At 42.0% G+C, this 17963-nt stretch overlaps 2 protein-coding genes across 2 annotated transcripts; both read right to left on the minus strand.

Moving 5' to 3' along the window:
- Positions 1-1090: 1090 nt before the first annotated feature.
- On the minus strand, positions 1091-4425 carry LOC115383978 (grancalcin-like). Its single transcript, XM_030086219.1, has 8 exons — positions 4268-4425; positions 3271-3354; positions 3063-3132; positions 2900-2943; positions 2670-2817; positions 2223-2336; positions 2091-2149; positions 1091-1744 (listed from the first exon to the last, which is right to left on the minus strand). The coding sequence occupies exons 1-8, from the start codon at positions 4289-4291 to the stop codon at positions 1718-1720; spliced, it is 570 nt and encodes a 189-aa protein (XP_029942079.1). The 5' UTR covers positions 4292-4425; the 3' UTR covers positions 1091-1717.
- Positions 4426-13999: 9574 nt separating this feature from the next.
- LOC115384117 (grancalcin-like) lies at positions 14000-17544 on the minus strand. The gene is made up of 8 exons (XM_030086444.1): positions 17450-17544; positions 16112-16195; positions 15877-15946; positions 15691-15734; positions 15461-15608; positions 15069-15182; positions 14938-14996; positions 14000-14575 (listed from the first exon to the last, which is right to left on the minus strand). Exons 1-8 carry the CDS (start codon positions 17471-17473, stop codon positions 14549-14551), a joined length of 570 nt encoding a protein of 189 aa, XP_029942304.1. The 5' UTR covers positions 17474-17544; the 3' UTR covers positions 14000-14548.
- Between the last annotated feature and the right edge of the window lie 419 nt (positions 17545-17963).

Here is a 17963-nt window from a genome sequence, read left to right on the forward strand (position 1 = left end):
CGCGTTGAGAAGCGCCACAAAGACACACTCGGCGATCGGATTCAGCAGCAGCAGCAGGAAAACACCTGTGTGGACACCCTGGGTGGACATTTACACACCTGTTGAGGTGCACATCTGGGCCTTTTTATTTGAAAAATCCCAGTGATTTCATTCGTATACTAAAATGCGGATGTTTGACTGTTTTCAGTGAGTTTAAAGTGTGTTGGTTTAAGTGGAATAAGCACAAATGCGTCGTTTGGATCCAAAACGTAAGCGTGAATTAGAATTCGGGGATTTTGTGTTGTAAATGTGAATTTCTGTTTGGGTTGTCGTCATTTTTAAAGAGTGATGTGTAGTTTTCCTTAAATTAAGGGAATGAAATATGGATGTTTGAGGGGTGATAACAAATTTCATTGAGTTTTGGGAGGAGAAATAAAACAGTTCTTAGAATATATGAACAAAGTCTCTCGATCTGGTGTCCCATTAATACATTTTTATTTGACATAATAAGACCTGCCTTCAAGGCATGACAAAGACGAGTCATTCATCCAAACTTCCACATTTCTCTTTACGGTCTGGCCGAGGTTTCGCAGTTAAAGTGATTTGGATTTATGTGGGAAATCAGCCTGAAACATTCATTCAATAGACTGAGAATTACGTGAATTGGAAAGATGTTAATGAGGTGTAGTTGCATGGTCGGTGTAATGTCAGAGTTCAAAGGTCATTGTCGGGGTTTGGAGTCTGTTTCCTGATCCTGCGCTGCCCTCTGCTGGACACTCGGTGGAAATGGTGGAGCAAACTGGTGCAGGAGAAAAGTGCAGTGAGATGACTTCTGTATTTTCAACAAATATAATATAGATGTGTTGAGGGCTGAGTAGCGGACACCAAGAATTCAAACAGCAAATGTGAATGTTTATGATTTAAACGTTTCTTTACCTGTGCGTCTTTATCAAACTTTTCCTCTTTTCATAAATTCCCTCATGTTTAAAGGGTTTACTTCCTGCTTACGTGTTTCTAGATGGTGCTCACACTTTCCCTTGCGTTCTTCTCGAAAGAGGAAACAAGAAATAAAGCTTCAAGTGGTCAAATGCAGAAACTACTACCACTGTGGACACCTTAAAAAATAGTTTATTATAACACATGTGGTTAAACATATGCAGCAAATGACTCCTGAGTCGAGTTTCAGGCCACATTTATGTTAGCTTGTACTGTTTGCACTTAAGTTGCCATGGTAACAGAAGCTCTAAGCTCAACAACATTCAAAGTTTGAGTAGAGACTAACTTTAAAAAAGGAAGAAATAACAGGAAAGAATGTGAAATTTGACATGAAAGAAATGTGTAAAGGCATATTTAATAGAGTACAATTGACCTTTTTTTTTTTTTTTTAGGAAGTTTGTTCTGAAGACCTGATCTCAAGAGAAATGCCGCAGCAGAGAAAATCCAAAGAAATCCTAAAAGCCCCCCAAAAAAAATTCTAAAAATGTATTTAAATGCATTTTATAAAACATGTGTTCCCTTTAACCACGGGGCTGTGGAGGCACCGGCACTGGTTTGGAAGAAGACGAAGCTTCGGTCTGATCCTGCACAAACATCTCATGAAGTCCAGGAGGAGATCAGACTTCAACACAGCCACGAGTTTGTCTTCCCTTCAAGGCTGACGATGGCACAACAGGAAAAGGTGTGGAAGAAGTGTCCTCAGAGGGGCTCAGGACTGCAGTGTGTCCACCGGAGGCAGCTCTCAGACGGCCATCGTGCACAGAATGAACTGTGGACGGAACACAGGAAGTCAATCCGTTTCACTTTCACTCTGACTGCGGGTTTATTTATAATCCTGGATTATAGTGGAGGAAGCAAATCTGCAAGATTTACTGCAGCGCAACTGAAGAGTGTAAATTCACTGTAGAAAATCAGATCAAGTACAGAGGCAAACATGACGAAACACGTGAAGCAAGTTTAGAAAAAAAAAAATTTTTAAAAACATGATCATCGTCTGCGAAAACAGTGATGATATTCATCCACTTCACTCAAACTGTTTACGAGCATTCGTACCACACACTTCAGTTAAAAACGACTGTCCATTTGTGACGAGCCCGTTCTCAAAGAAAACTCACATCATCGTACAGGAAGGTGACGCGTCCCTGCTGCATCATGTCCCTGCGTCTGAAGTTGTCTGTGAAACCCAGAGGAGAGAGTCAGCATGCGGCGGACGGACTGTGCGAGAGTCCCGCAGGTCCGCAGCTCACCTGTGAGCGCTCGCAGTTTGACGCAGCACGCCACGTAGTCGTCGAAGTAGATCCTCCCTCTTCTGCTGTAGCGTTTCACCATGACGTCCAGGACCCGAGGACTGACCTGGTATCCTGACACAGCAGAGGCCGAAAGCTTTAGATTTACATCTACACGTCATTAATGAGACTCATGAGGTGGAAGAGCACGACTCTGACCTTTAAAATACAGTGTTAAAGGGTTGAACCCACTTATTTAAACACGTTTTAATCATTAAAAGAGCAGCTTATCTTAAGACAGTTGTAGAATTTAAACATTCACACCATGTACCTTTGTTTTTGGCTTTTTAATGTACAGGATCATTGAAAACGCTGCTTTTTATCTACCTCATGTGAATACTGTAAATACAATGTAAATAAGAAATAAAACCCTGCAGACGTTGAGGACTCTGTGCCTGTAAATCTCACCCATGGCGCTGATGGCCTGGATCATCTCATGCCGCTCCACAGTGCCGCTGCGGTCCCGGTCAAAGGCCATGAAGTTCTGCTTCCAGCCGTTCAGGGCGGTGAACAGCTCCTTGAACTCACCGAAGCCCATCTTCCCCGAGTAGTCTTTCTGGTGGCGGCGTGGTTAAGAAAGCTTCACCTCATGCACACGTCAGAGCTCCCAAAGACTGGAGGCACCAGTGAAAGGATACGTCCAGCATGGAGATCATGATCCTGCACGTGTCCAAGCTGAAAGCTGCACAGACAAAAGACGAAAGTGAAAATGAGAGTTATGGCTGACGGTCAAAGATCCCTGATGCTTCTGTTACTAATTCATTAGCAGGCACTGACTGATAGCCAAACCTGAAGACTTACGAGTGTAGCTGCCACTGAAGCCAGACTGAGTCAGACAGGTCTGGAGCTCCTCAGCATCCACCTCTCCATCCTGCACAGACGGCACACACACAAGCTTTCATCAGCTTCAGACTGATTTTGTTGTTGCAGAGGTTAGTTAGGACTATGACAGTGGGCTCCTTCCACTGCTCAGTGAAATGTGTGCAAATGGAGATCCGTGTAAACTTACCTGGCCGGCGACCGCTGTGAAAAATCCCCACATGGGGTCACTGGCTGCGGGGGGCGTAAACATCGGAGGACAGAAGGCTGCAGGCTAAAACAGAAACAGATTAACTTCATCAGTGGGACAAAAACAGTGCAGACTGCAGTTATTACTGTATATTTAACACATATTGTCAGTTTATTTATGCAGGAGACATGCAATGCTGAGAGATTGGACTTCCTACATTGCTGAAATAAGGACAAATATTATAACAACTCAGAAAACCTAGAAAGACCTTTTTAAGGAGATCTACAGTTGCATGTAGCTCAGGGGTGCCCAATTCTGTCCGCCATGTTTTAGCTCTCCCTGCTTCAACACAGCTGAATGCATGGACAGGCTCATTACTGGGCTTCGTTAGGTGCTAAGTGGTGATAAAATAATTACATTCTGGTGTGCTGAAGCAGGAAGAGAGCTCAAGCAAGCAGGACAGGGGATTTCCAGGAAGAGGACTGGACAACACTGATGAAGAGGCAAAGCACTTTGGGGCGACTTGCGCCACATAAATGGACGCTCACATTTTCACACATCCCTTCTGACTCCCGTTTCATCATTTTACCACTGATATTCTCTGTTGAATGAGCTTCATCAACAGGTCATTAAATGAAACGTCATCCTGCTCCCGTCATTTTCGTTTTGAGTTTGTTTTCCGCTTAACTTTACACGATGATTGACAGCTCTGAAAGCCAATGAGAGTTCGGCTACAAGGAGGCTGGCCAATCAAAATCATTCGCCCCGCCCGCGTTAAAAAAAAAACAGAAGGGCGCGTTCAATCTATCTTTCTAATCATCGATTTATTCGGTTTAATGCCCTGATTTTGACAATATGAGGGTATCTTTATTTATAGAAAAGTGTTAGCTTCCGAATTATACAAGTTAAGAAGAAAAAAAAAACAGTTAGCTCGTCTGTTCGCTACGGGAACTAAAAGTACTACTACTACTACTAAAAGTCTGCACAGTTTACTCACGGCTCCATATCCCGGATAAGCCATGAGGTGATGCGGGGAGAAGATGGGGAGGCCGAATAATGTCCTGGAGGTGTGACCGAGCCGCGATTAAAACTCCACTTTCACTCCAGCTGATAAACTTTTACAGCCGCTGTTTCACGTCCGCGATGCAGGAAGGAAGGAAGTGATCTGACTGACAGCGAGGGGAACCAATGAGACACGCGGAGCACGGCGATAAGTCCCGCCCACCAAACTCAGCGGCTTTCAAATCATAAATTCTGGATACAATCTGGAACGAAATTAACAGATAACCACTGACGTTCCGCTCAATATATGGGAGACAACGTATTAAATGTTCTCTCCAATTTATCTTTTTCACCACAAAGATCAATTATGCTCATACGATTCAGTTGTTTCTGTTTGTAACACCGTGGTCATCATCTGTGAAGAGTGTTGATATTCATCCACAACTGTTTACAACTATTCGAATCACAGGCTTCCACTTTATTTGCCTGTAATGTAACATTTTTTTCCTTTATTCATTTTTAGGTGGGTTCAAAACACATATCTACAAAATAGAGAAGAAAAAGAAGAAAAACAACAAAATCAGATCCATGTAATCTCTAAGTCATCTTTACTCATATGCATGCACTCACACATGAACCTGTCTGAAATGGGATAGGATCTTGTCCTGATGCTTGTTGCTTTGTCATAATTTATTCAACACCCGTGCTCTTTAAAAGTCTTTAAATTTGTTTACAGCAAGAAGCCAAACGCTGATTGATTCCACTGAAAATACACTTGAAGTCCACACGTTTACCTCGTCGCCTGAGAAGTTTTACTTTGAAGGAGCTAACAGGAAATGTGACGCTAACTTTACTTATAGTTTCTAGTCATCGAGAATAAACAGTCAGGACAGTAAATGCAGACTTTAGCTAATTCAGCTTTGCTGAACATTTAGAAGTTTGTCTTCGATCTCTGATTTACAAACTACATGAAGTATAGTATAAATTTAATCCAGGAAATTTGATTGTAATCTATTTCTTTCCAGGTTTACACAGTATTAGTTCATACTTTTGACCACCAGAGGGCAAACTTTCATTTATCGTTGAACAGCGCCTTCTGTTTTTACGCCCTCTTGTGGACAAATGAAGGAATTACAACAACTCACCACTTCTGGTGACCACAAGTGAAAACTAAATTACAACCAAAGAGTAAAGTCAACAATACCACACTTATACATATACACTGTACACTTCCCAAAGTCTCCTTCAAAATAAAAATCACAGACAGCGTGTTGTTGATTTCAAGTGACATTTTCATTTGTTTAGCTTTCATATTCGTATATTTTTCAGAAGAAAAAAAACGAGTATCGCCTCTTTACCATAGATACGATTGAAGACCAGTGCAAACTGAATTTCTCCGCTTCTGGAGATTGTTTTGTCAGAAAAAAAAGAAAATCATCAATTTAATACTTGATGCCATTAAATCTAATTGAAAAACAATCACAACAATCACAGCTGGAGACGTTTTCTCCTAAGTTCTGTACGGTGTCTGTGTCATTCCGAGGCTATGAAACAACTTTCATTTACTTCATTCAGTCTATCGGTCCTTTGCAGGTGACGTCACTCTGTTGCATTGTGGGATTGAACCGCCATTTCGCCGGCATCACATCACTGGCGAGCAACAGTTTGTGATTCGCCTCTTTCAGTGCGGCATTATTTCTCAGAAATGGCGAGATCGTGTTGCGTGATAGGCTGCCACAGTAAGTCGCATCGTCGGAACGGGAGCAGGACAGAAGGAAATCTCCGTTTTTTCCAAGTTTCCCACGTGGAAAAGAGATTACTGAGAGCAGAGTGAGGTCATAACAAAGAGACGGCGGATGGCGTGGGTCGCAGCGGTGAGACGAAAGAGCATCACTTTCGACTCCATCTCTGCCAGCATGCTTGTTTGCTCTCGACATTTTCATTAAGGCAAGTAAGCGAGTTTATTTGTTTTGTAAGCGATGTCACTGAAAATGCGGTTTACTTTCTGAACGAAGTTACGTCATCGCAGCTGCGAACTGGCTTCACCAGCTGCGAGCCAACTTCACCTGTGAAATACAGTCAGCGGAGAATCGCTCCATGCTAAATCTGTTTATTTTATTTCTTTATCTTAAATTTAAACATGTTGGAGGGAGTGACTTTACAATCTGACCTGGTAGCATGTGTGATTAACTTACCAGTGTGCCACGTCATGCAAGCATCCAAGTGTTTACTGGCTTTCTCAATAAAACCTTATGTGATGTCTGTATGTTTCTCTATCAGACATAAAATAAGACACGACAACAGTGAGTTGCTGAGTAAGTCTTCCTTTAGTGAACTCATCATAGAACAACAGCCGCCTAAAGCACAGGGCACCAGCATCCCATAATAGTCTGTTTCTTAAAGTGGCAGCCTTATGTTTACACATTACACCTTACATGTGTGTTTGCGGGTCAACCAGCCTATGAGATGATGGAGACTGACCCAGACTGGGCACCATCCCTCCATCTGGGCCACACGTCTGTCACTCCGACCAATCCAGCATGCTCTGCAACGCGACGTAGGCGGGAGCAGCTACGGAAAGGGTCGCCGCAAGCGCCAGAGACGGGAGTCCACCGGGATGCTGAGATGGGAGAGCTGCAGACCGAGGAGGGGCCGTCGGAGCCTGGACAAAATCAGCACAGTGAGGACGTGACAACTGATGCTAGGGCTGAACGATATGGGCAACATTTCATATCTCGATATCCATGCCAGATATCTCGATATCGATACGATACATTAAAATGGATTCAGTGAAAGTTAAAGGTGTAATACAACATTTTGATTTCCGGGTGGATCACCTAAATAATTGGTGGGTCTGTTTGTCAATCATTCTGACGAGCTGCTTTCGTAAGGCGGTTCTCCGTGCTTGCGCCCAATCAGCTTCTCCCTTTTGCGCATGCGCATTCAGAGTGTTTATGTAGCCGGTGAGTTTCTGGGCTCGTACTTACCGGTAGCGAGTCTGACATAATGAAACTGTAGCTGTTTCGGGAAAAAAAGCTTTATTTATGAGCGAGGTGGATCGCAGAAACTGTACAGAGCCGTGCACGCCGGAGAAGAGGAGATCGCGCTCGTACACTTCCGCGTTTCCTGGGAGAAGCAGGAGAGCCAGGCGGATGGTCTGGCGCATGCGCGTTGTTCAAAAAGTGAGTAACAGACGTGGGGCTTCGTCTTTTCGAGAAAATGTTGTATTCCACTTTTAAGCATTTTTCAGAAAAATAAAAACATACAGGGCATGAAACTTGTCAAAATTTTAACAGGCCCTCCAAATTGTTTCAGCAGGTCCTCAGAAATTTTTAACAGGTCCTCACAAGTTTTCACAGGTACTTAATTTTCAATTTTGTAAAATGCTGATCAAAAACAGGATCCAACAATATTTTTTTCATTAAACTGTTGTATTTTGTTGTGCTTGTTTAGTTCTGTTTATATCTATTTGCTGCTCTGTGTCTGGGATGGTTTATCTTCTCATGCTATATGGCCCACCCTAAGTTGCAAATTTAGAAAATGATTTTTATTTATTTTGTTGCAGGTATGCATGTTGCTAATTGCTGATTGAAGCATCCCAGCTTTGACAAGTTCCTTTGGTGGTGGTGGTACATTAACCCTAGAATCCATACCAGCACAAATCACATTGCATATAATGTAGCTGTACCCAATTGAAACTAAATATTTTAGCTAACATCCTGCTGATGGCTGTGAATGTTAGTGTAGATTCTGATTCTATTCAGTTCTTAATCTGACCAGGTTTTGTCTGTGTATCAGACCCTGGAGGACCTCTCTCACTGATGTTCATTGATGTTCTGTATTTGCGCCCATGCCTGCAGCTGTGACGGCCTCATTCAGGGGTGGAGAACTGTAGTATCGCAGTAAATCATTAACTGTTTTGGCAGATTTGCATATTTACAGTTACTACTGTTTACACCCATTCAGGCGCTGCTGTTAACTCCAAACATCAAATACTTCAGAACACAAGGACAGCAAGGTGTAATGTGTAAACATAGGGCTGTCCTTGTGTTCTGAAGTATTTGATGTTTGGAGTTCACAGCAGCGCCTGAATGCAGCAGTGCCTCCTTCAATCCAGCAGAGGGCGCATTGTGATTGTTAGATGCATAGTGCAGCGTGAAGCACAGAGAAGAAGAATGCAAAAATGGAATCCCAGAGTTACGAGGCGTGTTGGTTATGACTGATTCATTAAAAGAGAAGCGACGCAATTTCATGATAAAAAAAGCCAACAGGCGGTAAGGACCTACTTATATGGCACCTAAACTGGCGGAGATTCCATCTCAATTGGTCCCTGCCGCCATTTTGTAGGGAATTTCGCGCCCTGATAATACAAAAGGATGTAAAAAAATTCAGTTTTTTTTTAATGAGAACTCACTGCCACTACCACCAAATTTGTTTGTGCAGAATCTGCAATCGCGCTCTCTTCAGCTCTCATGTTGTTGTTTTGCTTACTCTCCGCCGCCTGTAGCACATGTGAGTGTGTGTCTCCGTCTCCCTCCTGCCCCTCCCTCTGATGTTTCTCATTGGCTGCCATCAGCTGTCAACCAGTAAACGAGGTTTGTGGTTGGCTGGCCTGACCTGTGCACGGGCAAGCTTGCATGCAGGGCAAGCAGGGGAAATCTTGATATCGTCGATTTTGAGAAACTAATGTCCTGAATGTTCATATCCCGATATCGATATGATAACGATATATCGTTCAGCCCTACCTGATGCTGAGGAAGAGAGCAGTCATCTGGCCACAGAAGATGATACACACACACACACACAACACACAACACACAACACCGGTCAGGATGCCACACAGACTGAATGCGACCTCTGTGAGTTGAGGCGTGCAGAAGTGAGCCGCCTGCGGAAAGAAAACGCTGAGCTGCGGCGTGAACTTGGATCAGCGCCGAATGGGTGATGGCTTCTTTGAAGAGGACGATGACAAAGTGAAGTACTACACAGGTCTCCCCAACTTGGCGACTTTTATGGCCTTATTCCGTTTTTTTTTATGCCTCTCATGCCCAGTCCAAAGAAAATTCTCTTCCCGCATTTTGCAAAAGGCCGCTGTCACTTAGCAGCCAGAGATGTGGGGGAAACCAGGAAAATGGCACATTTGCGGATTCACACACATTTGCTCTGCATTTAAAGTGTGCGTCAGAAAATTATGTGTTTGTGTCTAAAGCAGTGACTATAAAGTCGAGTCTGAGGGGTGACACTGAGCGGCCGGACAGCTCAAATGGTAAACCAGTCAGTGATCCATGTTGGTAAACATGGGTTCAATTCCTGGTCGGGGAAAAAGGAGCCTTGATATCAGCTCACTTCATTATCCACTATGTGATGATCAAACCCAGGTGAGTCAGCTGAGAGGAGGGGTAGGTCCCCTTTAGATGAATAAGTCGAGGCAGAGTTCCAACAGGATTACTCCAAAAGTCATCCAGGTGCGTGGTTGAGCAGGTGGTGTCAAAGCGCCAGGGGGAAGAAAAGTGGGGAGGTTCGGAGCAGTCTGGCTGCTTTTATTGAAAAATATCGCAAAAAATGACAAAAAAAATTCAATATAAGTCTTTATTTTACTTGGTGAATCCTTGAAGACCACTCAGTATTTCACACACACTCTAACTGGGACTCAAACCCAGATCTCCCACTAGAGAGGCAGTGCTCTACCACACTGAGCCAACCAGCCACACTCTCCACTCTCCTCAGGTTACATTCATACACATTGGAGGGTGAGGCACTTCCTGTCCAGCCCTTCCCCAAGGAAGGAGGGGGGGGGGTTAAAGAGCAAGTTGAGAGACGTGGAGTGAAAAGAGTCTCTGGACCATCGTCTTCTGTCTCCGCTGCTCCGCCTCTTCCACCTGCTGCTCTGGAGGAAACAAAGGAAACTATTAGTACATTTCTCTCATCAGGATGTTCTGGAAAAGGGTCAATCAATGCAGTGACACAATTCTGCCACCAGATGGAGACAGAGTCAACTGTCTTTCAGTAGCAGGATTAAAAACTGGATTAAAACACTTTAAGAAGATCAAATCAGGAGTATTTATGTTGAACTTTTCAAGAAGGGCTGATTGGCTGAAGTACACTGTCAGTCAAAGGAGTAACGGCACCCCCTGCACGAAGTTTCTATGGGCTCATCCCCAGACTGAGCCCAGCTCCAAAATCCAAATGTGGACGAGGAGTGGGCGGGCCTGGTTTACGAGGCTAGTTTGATGAACCTTCAACATAAATCAGACTGGTTTTACCTGAAAATCCACTCAGTTTGGACTCATTCTTGAAAGTTTATTTTCCAGAAAAATGCAAAAACTATCTAAAGAGACAATCTCTTCATTATTAGAAAAAAAAAATTAAGAAGACCGAAATAAATGGAGAATAATTAATTTGTCATTGGGAGATAAAACTCATTGCATTTGTGTTCTTCTCTTGGCTTCAGATCAGTTTCAGGATTGATTTGAGGCTAGTTTATGGCTGGACTTTAAACTAGTTTCAGTCTTGGTTCAGTTGGATTCACAGTCCGACCAGTGTGTTGAGACTCACCCACAAATCTCTGAATCAATCTCTTTGAAGCCCAAATCAGAGAATGTGAAGCAGAAAAATCACCTGTCCTGACTTTATGACTGCATTTTTACTGACTTTGTCAGATCAGCACTGATGATGTGTTCAAGGTTGTGCATCAGGAGAAGTTTCAGTAACCAGAGTTTTAAAAAGAACAGAAATTATCTTTCACAGTAACTATACTGTCAAGTACAACGAGTAAACAACATGACACACCTTTCATACTAGTTCCACACTTGGTTTTTAGTTGGATTTACCCTGCTAACAGTGTGCAGAGATACATCTGCAAGCCTTTGAATGACCTCCAAGTCCTCATCAGTGAGCAGATCAATCACTTTCATCGATTATTTTTTGTTATTTTTAATAATCACTGTTGTGGAGTCAGTGGAATCGTTCTTTTTGGTTCAAAATCTTTTCACTGCAAATACAATACAATACACTGCAATACAATCAAACTGGTTATTAGTATTTTATCAAGTCTTGGAGCAGGAACACATTCAATTATGAAGCAGTGCAAACATTGGACATTAGAAATAAATGAAGGCCATTTGTGAAAAAAAAAAAAAACTTAATACGACCGCTGACAGGATTAAATATTCTTAAACTGATTCCCTTCTTCTCAATGTGAACTGGTGTTTCAGGGGCGTTTGTTTTCCTCACTGTTCCCGCAGGAGCGGGCGGGGTTAAGACTTAATGACACACACACCCCTGCAGTGCAGACATTCAAACGTCTTCTTTAGAAATGGACTCAAAGTGAAGCTGCTGGTGTTTAAACGAGGGAAACTTTGTGTCTAGAAATGTTTGCTGACATTGGGAGGCTGTGGCTGGTTGGGTGGAGTTAGCAGCTGCTCGGAGCGTTTTGCTACATAAACAGTCTCAAATCATCTGTCAGCACTTCTAGGAGCGTCTGATAACATCCTGGACATGAAGTGTTGCTGCACACTGCTCTCTGCTTCATTTCCAGCCTGTTTGCTCTGAACTGTTCATCAAACTCCAACAACTTACCCGAAACACTTCCGGCTACAGTCTGGTGCTGCACTGGTGAAAAGCTGGACTGTTGTTGTAATTCCTACATCTGTCCACAGGAGGGCGTGAAAACAGGAAGAGCTGTTCATTGAGAAATTGACGTTTGCCCTCTGGTGGTCAAAAGTAGGAACTACTACCACTATAACCTGTAAAGAAATAGATTCCAGTCAAACTTCCTGGAATAAACTTACATTTTACTTCATATTGATGATAAATTAAAGATTTAAGACAAACTCAATCATTCAGCAAAGCTTAATTTGCTAAAATCACCATTTACTGTCCTGACCACCGCTGTGTGTTCAGGATGAATGGGCAGTCGCGCTCTCGTGGCCACAAGTGAAAACTACAAGTAAAGTTAGAAAGTTAAATAAAGGCTGTTAAACCAACACTAAGGAACTTTTCAACCTTAATAAAACATTTTAATATCTTTTCTGATGATACATCGACTTACAACTAGTTGAACGACCCCTCTGTCACGGCCTGAGGGCGTCAGTATTGCTCTGACTTGGACTAAGCAGCTGTGAGGAGGGTGGTAGGAACCCTGCACACTAAAAAAACCCAAATATGCGGACTGCTTTACGGCATGCATCACATCACGATATAACATTGTTTAGCCACCATTAGATTCATTACCTCGTCGTTATCGATCCTTCACACAGCCACTGGAAACAAATGTAGGCGAGTTTAGTCTGACAGCATGCCACCAGGAGCAGCATTTTACAACGCTAAGTGCTAGTCCTCATTGGAACTGTAGTATTCCTTCAGGCAAAACACTACCGCTTTTGTCCACTGGCGCCGCCAAAATCAACGAAAACTGAAAGTTCCTTAGTGTTGCTTTAATTCGCTCCACACTCAGACTGTTATGTTGTAAAATTAGACTTATCTTGTCACTAATTTGAAGGACAGTAACAACAATCACAGGTGGAGATGTTTTCTTGTCCTATTCCCTGTAAAGTGGCTGTATTGCTGTGAAAGAAGCAATTTGAGTCATTAACAACATGAAAAAACATTGTTTTGTTCAGCTTTTTCTTTTTTAAACTTAGAATAAAATCACATTTTAATGTCCAACATTAGAATATAAGAATACTATTTCATTGGAGCCACAGAAAAAAAACAGGTGACGGTGATGTAAATCCATCCCTCAGGTGCTGGAGGATTGGAAAAAGTCCTCAGGTTTCCCCTCAGATCCTCTGACAGTCTGTGTCGCCCCCTGGTGGCTCATCACAAACATAACAGCACAAGAAGCTCCATCAGACAGAAATACTCATTGGATTTTGTCAAACACATACGTCTACTTTCACAAACTTTACATTCTTCATGACAAAACGGAGTATTTTTACCAAACAATTGCTAGAATATAGTGGTTTCTTCCCATTTTCACACAAAACATAAACAGAGTTTCTCCTATGTAACAGCAGGTGTGAACAAAACAGTTTATTAAAAGGCTAAAAAGTGTTTTAAATGCTAAATGGCTGAAATGTTCCAGATATGGTTTGTTGCATCAAATAAAGGAAATAATTGCTACATTTTGGTCATCAGGATATTTGTTTTGATATTTTGATGTTTTTCCCTTTAGTCTACAGTTTCACGTGTTAACTAATATGTAAGTTTTGTTACAGATAAATTTATTCAGTAATCAAGTACTTTTGTTTACATTTCTATAAATGTGTTTCTTTGTGTAAAATTAGAAACGAGATAGATATATTTGATCAGAGTCAACCGTCTTTAAGTCTGAGAGGCTTCAAAACCATAGTAACAGTTTCAAAAGGTCAAATCTGGAGAACTGGTGTCGTTTCTTTGATATTTTTTTGTTTATTTAATTCATTGTGGGGATGAAAACAAATCAGTTCAACAATAAAATCGTCACTTGTTTGAATGAAAAGGAGCAGAGGGAAGAATAAACGGACCTGCTCTGCCTCCTTTGACTCACACAGTAATGTTCTGCAGTCACTGAAAACAAAATTTCATGAAGCTTCAAAATTTCCAATTACTAATTTGTTTTATTTTTTATTTTTTTTAAAAGTATTCTTAATTTGTTCCAGACATGTCAAAACCATGGACAGTACAAAAAATACAGAAGTCTAAAATCATTCAAACCCCACTCAAATTTTAATGTAAAAATACTTTTATTCAATCAGCAACTTCTCTTTTTTGGACCATGAATGACACAAGTGTCACCCAAATGATAATAAGATGAGATGATACAAGTGACAAGGAGGGAAAACAGCTTTCATTTCAAGAAAAAGTGGCATGTCTAAAAATATCCATAACCTTCAGCAAACTGTGACAGTCTGAGAAAATCAAAAGTTTCAAATCATTCCAACTAGTCCAAGCTGTTCTGGAGCATCCTGACTGCAAGGATTCTTTGGGAATGCAAAAGGTGATAATAAAAGTACCAGTGGCTACAGTGCAAGGAATTATGAAAGAAAAATTCTAAATGTTAGGTATCGTGGAAAATCTCAGACAACATGGTCGGAAACCAAAAGTGACATCTGTGTTTTCGTGTGTGAGGGTGTTCTCATAGCTTTGTGGTTTTAAACTTCTCTTACAGCAGTGACAAACGATGCATTTTCTGTTTTCATTAGAACGCCACTTTGTCTTGGAATGAAGTGAGGTGTCCTCTGGCGGGCTCTAAAGGAGGGGCTCAGGACTGCAGTGTGTCCACCGGAAGCAGCTCTCAGATGGCCATCGTGCACAGAAGGAACTGTGGACAGAACACAGGAAGTTATTCCACTTCACTTTCACTCTGACTGTGGGTTTATTTATGATCCTGGAATATAGTGAGGAAGCAAATCTGCAAAATTTAAATGATTTCTTCTTCTGCTTTTAAAACTGACTAAAAGACAAGTGACTGTCTCCATCTTGTGGCTGAATTATGTCACTGCATACAAACCAGGGATCATTAAAAACAACAAAACTAATCAATTCAGCTCATTTTGGTTCAACTTGTCCAAACTGGAGCTTCATTTTAGAGATTAGCAGTGACTACCCATTTTCTAATCAGTAGATTTTGACCTGTAACTCCACTTCCTGTGTCTGACGAGTCTGTTCTTGAAGAAAACTCACATCATCGTACTGGAAGGAGACGCGTCCGTGCTGCAAGATGTCCCTGCGTCTGAAGTTGTCTGTGAAACCCAGAGGAGAGAGTCAGCATGCGGCGGACGGACTGTGTGAGAGTTTCGCAGGTCGCAGCTCACCTGTGAGCGCTCGCAGTTTGACGCAGCACGCCACGTAGTCGTCGAAGTAGATCCTTCCTTCTCTGCTGTAGCGCTTCATCATGACGTCCAGGACCCGAGGACTGACGTGGTATCCTGCAGAGGCCAAAAGCTTTAGATTTATATCTACATGCCATCAATGAGACTCAAGAGGACTTTGACCTTTAAAATCCAGTGTTAAAGGTTTTGAACCCACTTATTTAAACACATTTTTAATCACTAAAAGACCAACTTAGCTTGAGACAGTTGTAGAATTTAAACATTCACACCATGTATGTTTGTTACCTCACGTAAAAACAGACATATGATGTAGAGTATTGCACCAATAAATAATAACCAGGAGGCATTGAGGACTCTGTGCCTGTAAATCTCACCCATGGCGTTGATGGCCTGAGTCATCTCGAGTCGCTCTATAGTGCCGCTGCGGTCCCGGTCAAAGGTCGTGAAGTTCTGCTTCCAGCCGTTCAGAGCGGTGAACAGCTCCTTGAACTCACTGAAGCCCATCTTCCCCGAGTAGTCTTTCTGATGGCAACGTGGTTAAGAAAGCTTCACCTCATGCACACGTCAGAGCTCCCAAAGACTGGAGGCACCAGTGAAAGGATACGTCCAGCATGGAGATCATGATCCTGCACGTGTCCAAGCTGAAAGCTGCACAGACAAAAGATGAATGAACCCAGGAGCAGGAAGTATGTTACCTTCTATGCAGTGGAAATGAGAGTAATGCTGACAGTCAAAGATCCCTGATGTTTCTGTTCCTAATTCATTTGCAGGCATTGACCTCAGGACTTACGAGCATAGCTGCCAGTGAAGCCAGACTGAGTCAGACAGGTCTGGAGCTCGTCAGCATCCACCTCTCCATCCTGAAAAGACAGCACACACACACGCACACACACACGTACACACACACCGTTTGCTGTATTATCTAGCTGACACTTAAGATAACAGAAGTCTAGTTAGGAGTATTACACTGGGGTCCTTCCACTGCTCAATGAAATATGTGCAAATGGAGATCTGTGCAAACTTACCTGGCTGGCGACTGATGTGAAAAATCCCCACGTGGGGTCACTGACTGCGGGGGGCGTAAGCGTTGGAGGACAGAAGGCTGCAGGCTAAAACAAACAGATTGACTTTAGATAGATTACAATATCCACTTCTATTGCTTAATTGAGATATTATTTTTCTGCACATTAATAAAAAAAAATCAAACAGAAAAAACACAAAACAAAACAGAAAAATCACTTCAACATGTATGCATGTGCACATTGAAAAAAAAACCTGTCTCTTATTTTATTTCCTCCTCTGTGCAGATTGACCAAGATGTCATTGGGATCATGCATCTCTTTCAAAATTACATTCCTTCTTATGGTGACTGCCCTCATCAATTTCTGCATAAGATTCCTCTCAGAATGATAGATTCCTTCACGTTTGTTTTCTTTCTTTATATTTTTGCACAAAAATGTCTGCAATGATTTGGAGGGCGGTATCGGCTTCAGAAAATATTGATTTATAGAGATTGAACATTGTGTTATACAGACTTAGATGCTATCTACTTTCGTTCCAGAAGAGTTCCAGGACTTTGGGTGAAATATTAAAGGCGCTGGAGAAGAGGCACAAATTGGAGGTTGTAAACGGTAATAATATACTGATTGCAATAATGATTAACAAACCACCATGAGCCACTGACCAGCACAACGCGACCCTGAAAAGGATGCAAGGTTTTAAAAAAAGTCCAGCTTTACTTTGTCCCTCTTGCATACATGTTTTCTGTGTTAGACTCCTCCAGCCATGGCTCAAGGCGGTAAGGAGTCATACCATTTCCCTCCTCTGGTATAATCCCTATCTGCCTCAAAAATGGCCCCAAATTCCCAAAAAGACTCTCAGTCGTTGTGTGTTGGCCATGCTTTCTCTGTAGGAAAGGTTCCAGTGTTGACCTCATAGGGTAACATGAGCACTGTAGCTTTGCAAGCTGGAAAAAAAGTAGCTTTGGCAGCCTGAAATAGCCAATAATGTCTCCAAAATAAATGGATTAGTTTGCAGAATTTATTTGAACAAACCTTTTAGAGGGGTTTAGAAATATTTTTGTTTTCGGAATGATACTTCAGGGCATCACAAAATGATTGACAGGTCTGACAACTAATGAAAATTGGGATGCAGAAGGCTGGCCAATCAAAATCAATCACCCCCGCCTGTTAAAACATTGAAAAAAAAATCGGTTAATCTCTGAATGTTGAGCACATGTGGGTTTAAGTGAAAGAACACTGTCCAGAATCACACAACAAGAATGAAATAAAAAATAGACTACAAGGTGTGACATTCGGGTTAGCTCGTCTGTTTGAAACTAAAAGTCTGCACAGTTTACTCACCCCTCCATATCTCGGGTAAGCCATGAGGTGATGCGGAGAGAAGATGAAAAGGCTGTATAACCTCCTCAAGGTGTGACTGAGCCGCGATTAAAACTCCTCTTTTACACAAAGTGATAAACTTTTACAGCCCATGACGCCTGCAGTGCAGGAAGGAATGTCACTGACAGCGAGGAGGACCAATGAGAGAGGCACAGCACAATGCCAAGTCCCGCCCACCAAAGCTCAAATAAAAACTCATAAATTAACAGATTAGAGCTCGTGTTGCATTCGGTACATGGGTAACAATGTATTCAGTGCTTTCTTTAATTTAACTTCTTGTGAAATTTAAAATTTCCTAATTAATATATACCTATAACTAATTAAAATGAATTTAAGATTAGGTGTAAAAAAAAACAAAACAAGGCACACTGTTTATCACACACTGACTGCATTGGTTCAAAGTTACCATTAACATCTGTTTCAAAATTCATTTAAATGTTTTATACAGTCACATGTAGTCGGACTTGTTCTAGGT

This window comes from Salarias fasciatus (assembly GCF_902148845.1).
Source record: "Salarias fasciatus chromosome 23 unlocalized genomic scaffold, fSalaFa1.1 super_scaffold_20, whole genome shotgun sequence".
Taxonomy (NCBI): domain Eukaryota; kingdom Metazoa; phylum Chordata; class Actinopteri; order Blenniiformes; family Blenniidae; genus Salarias; species Salarias fasciatus.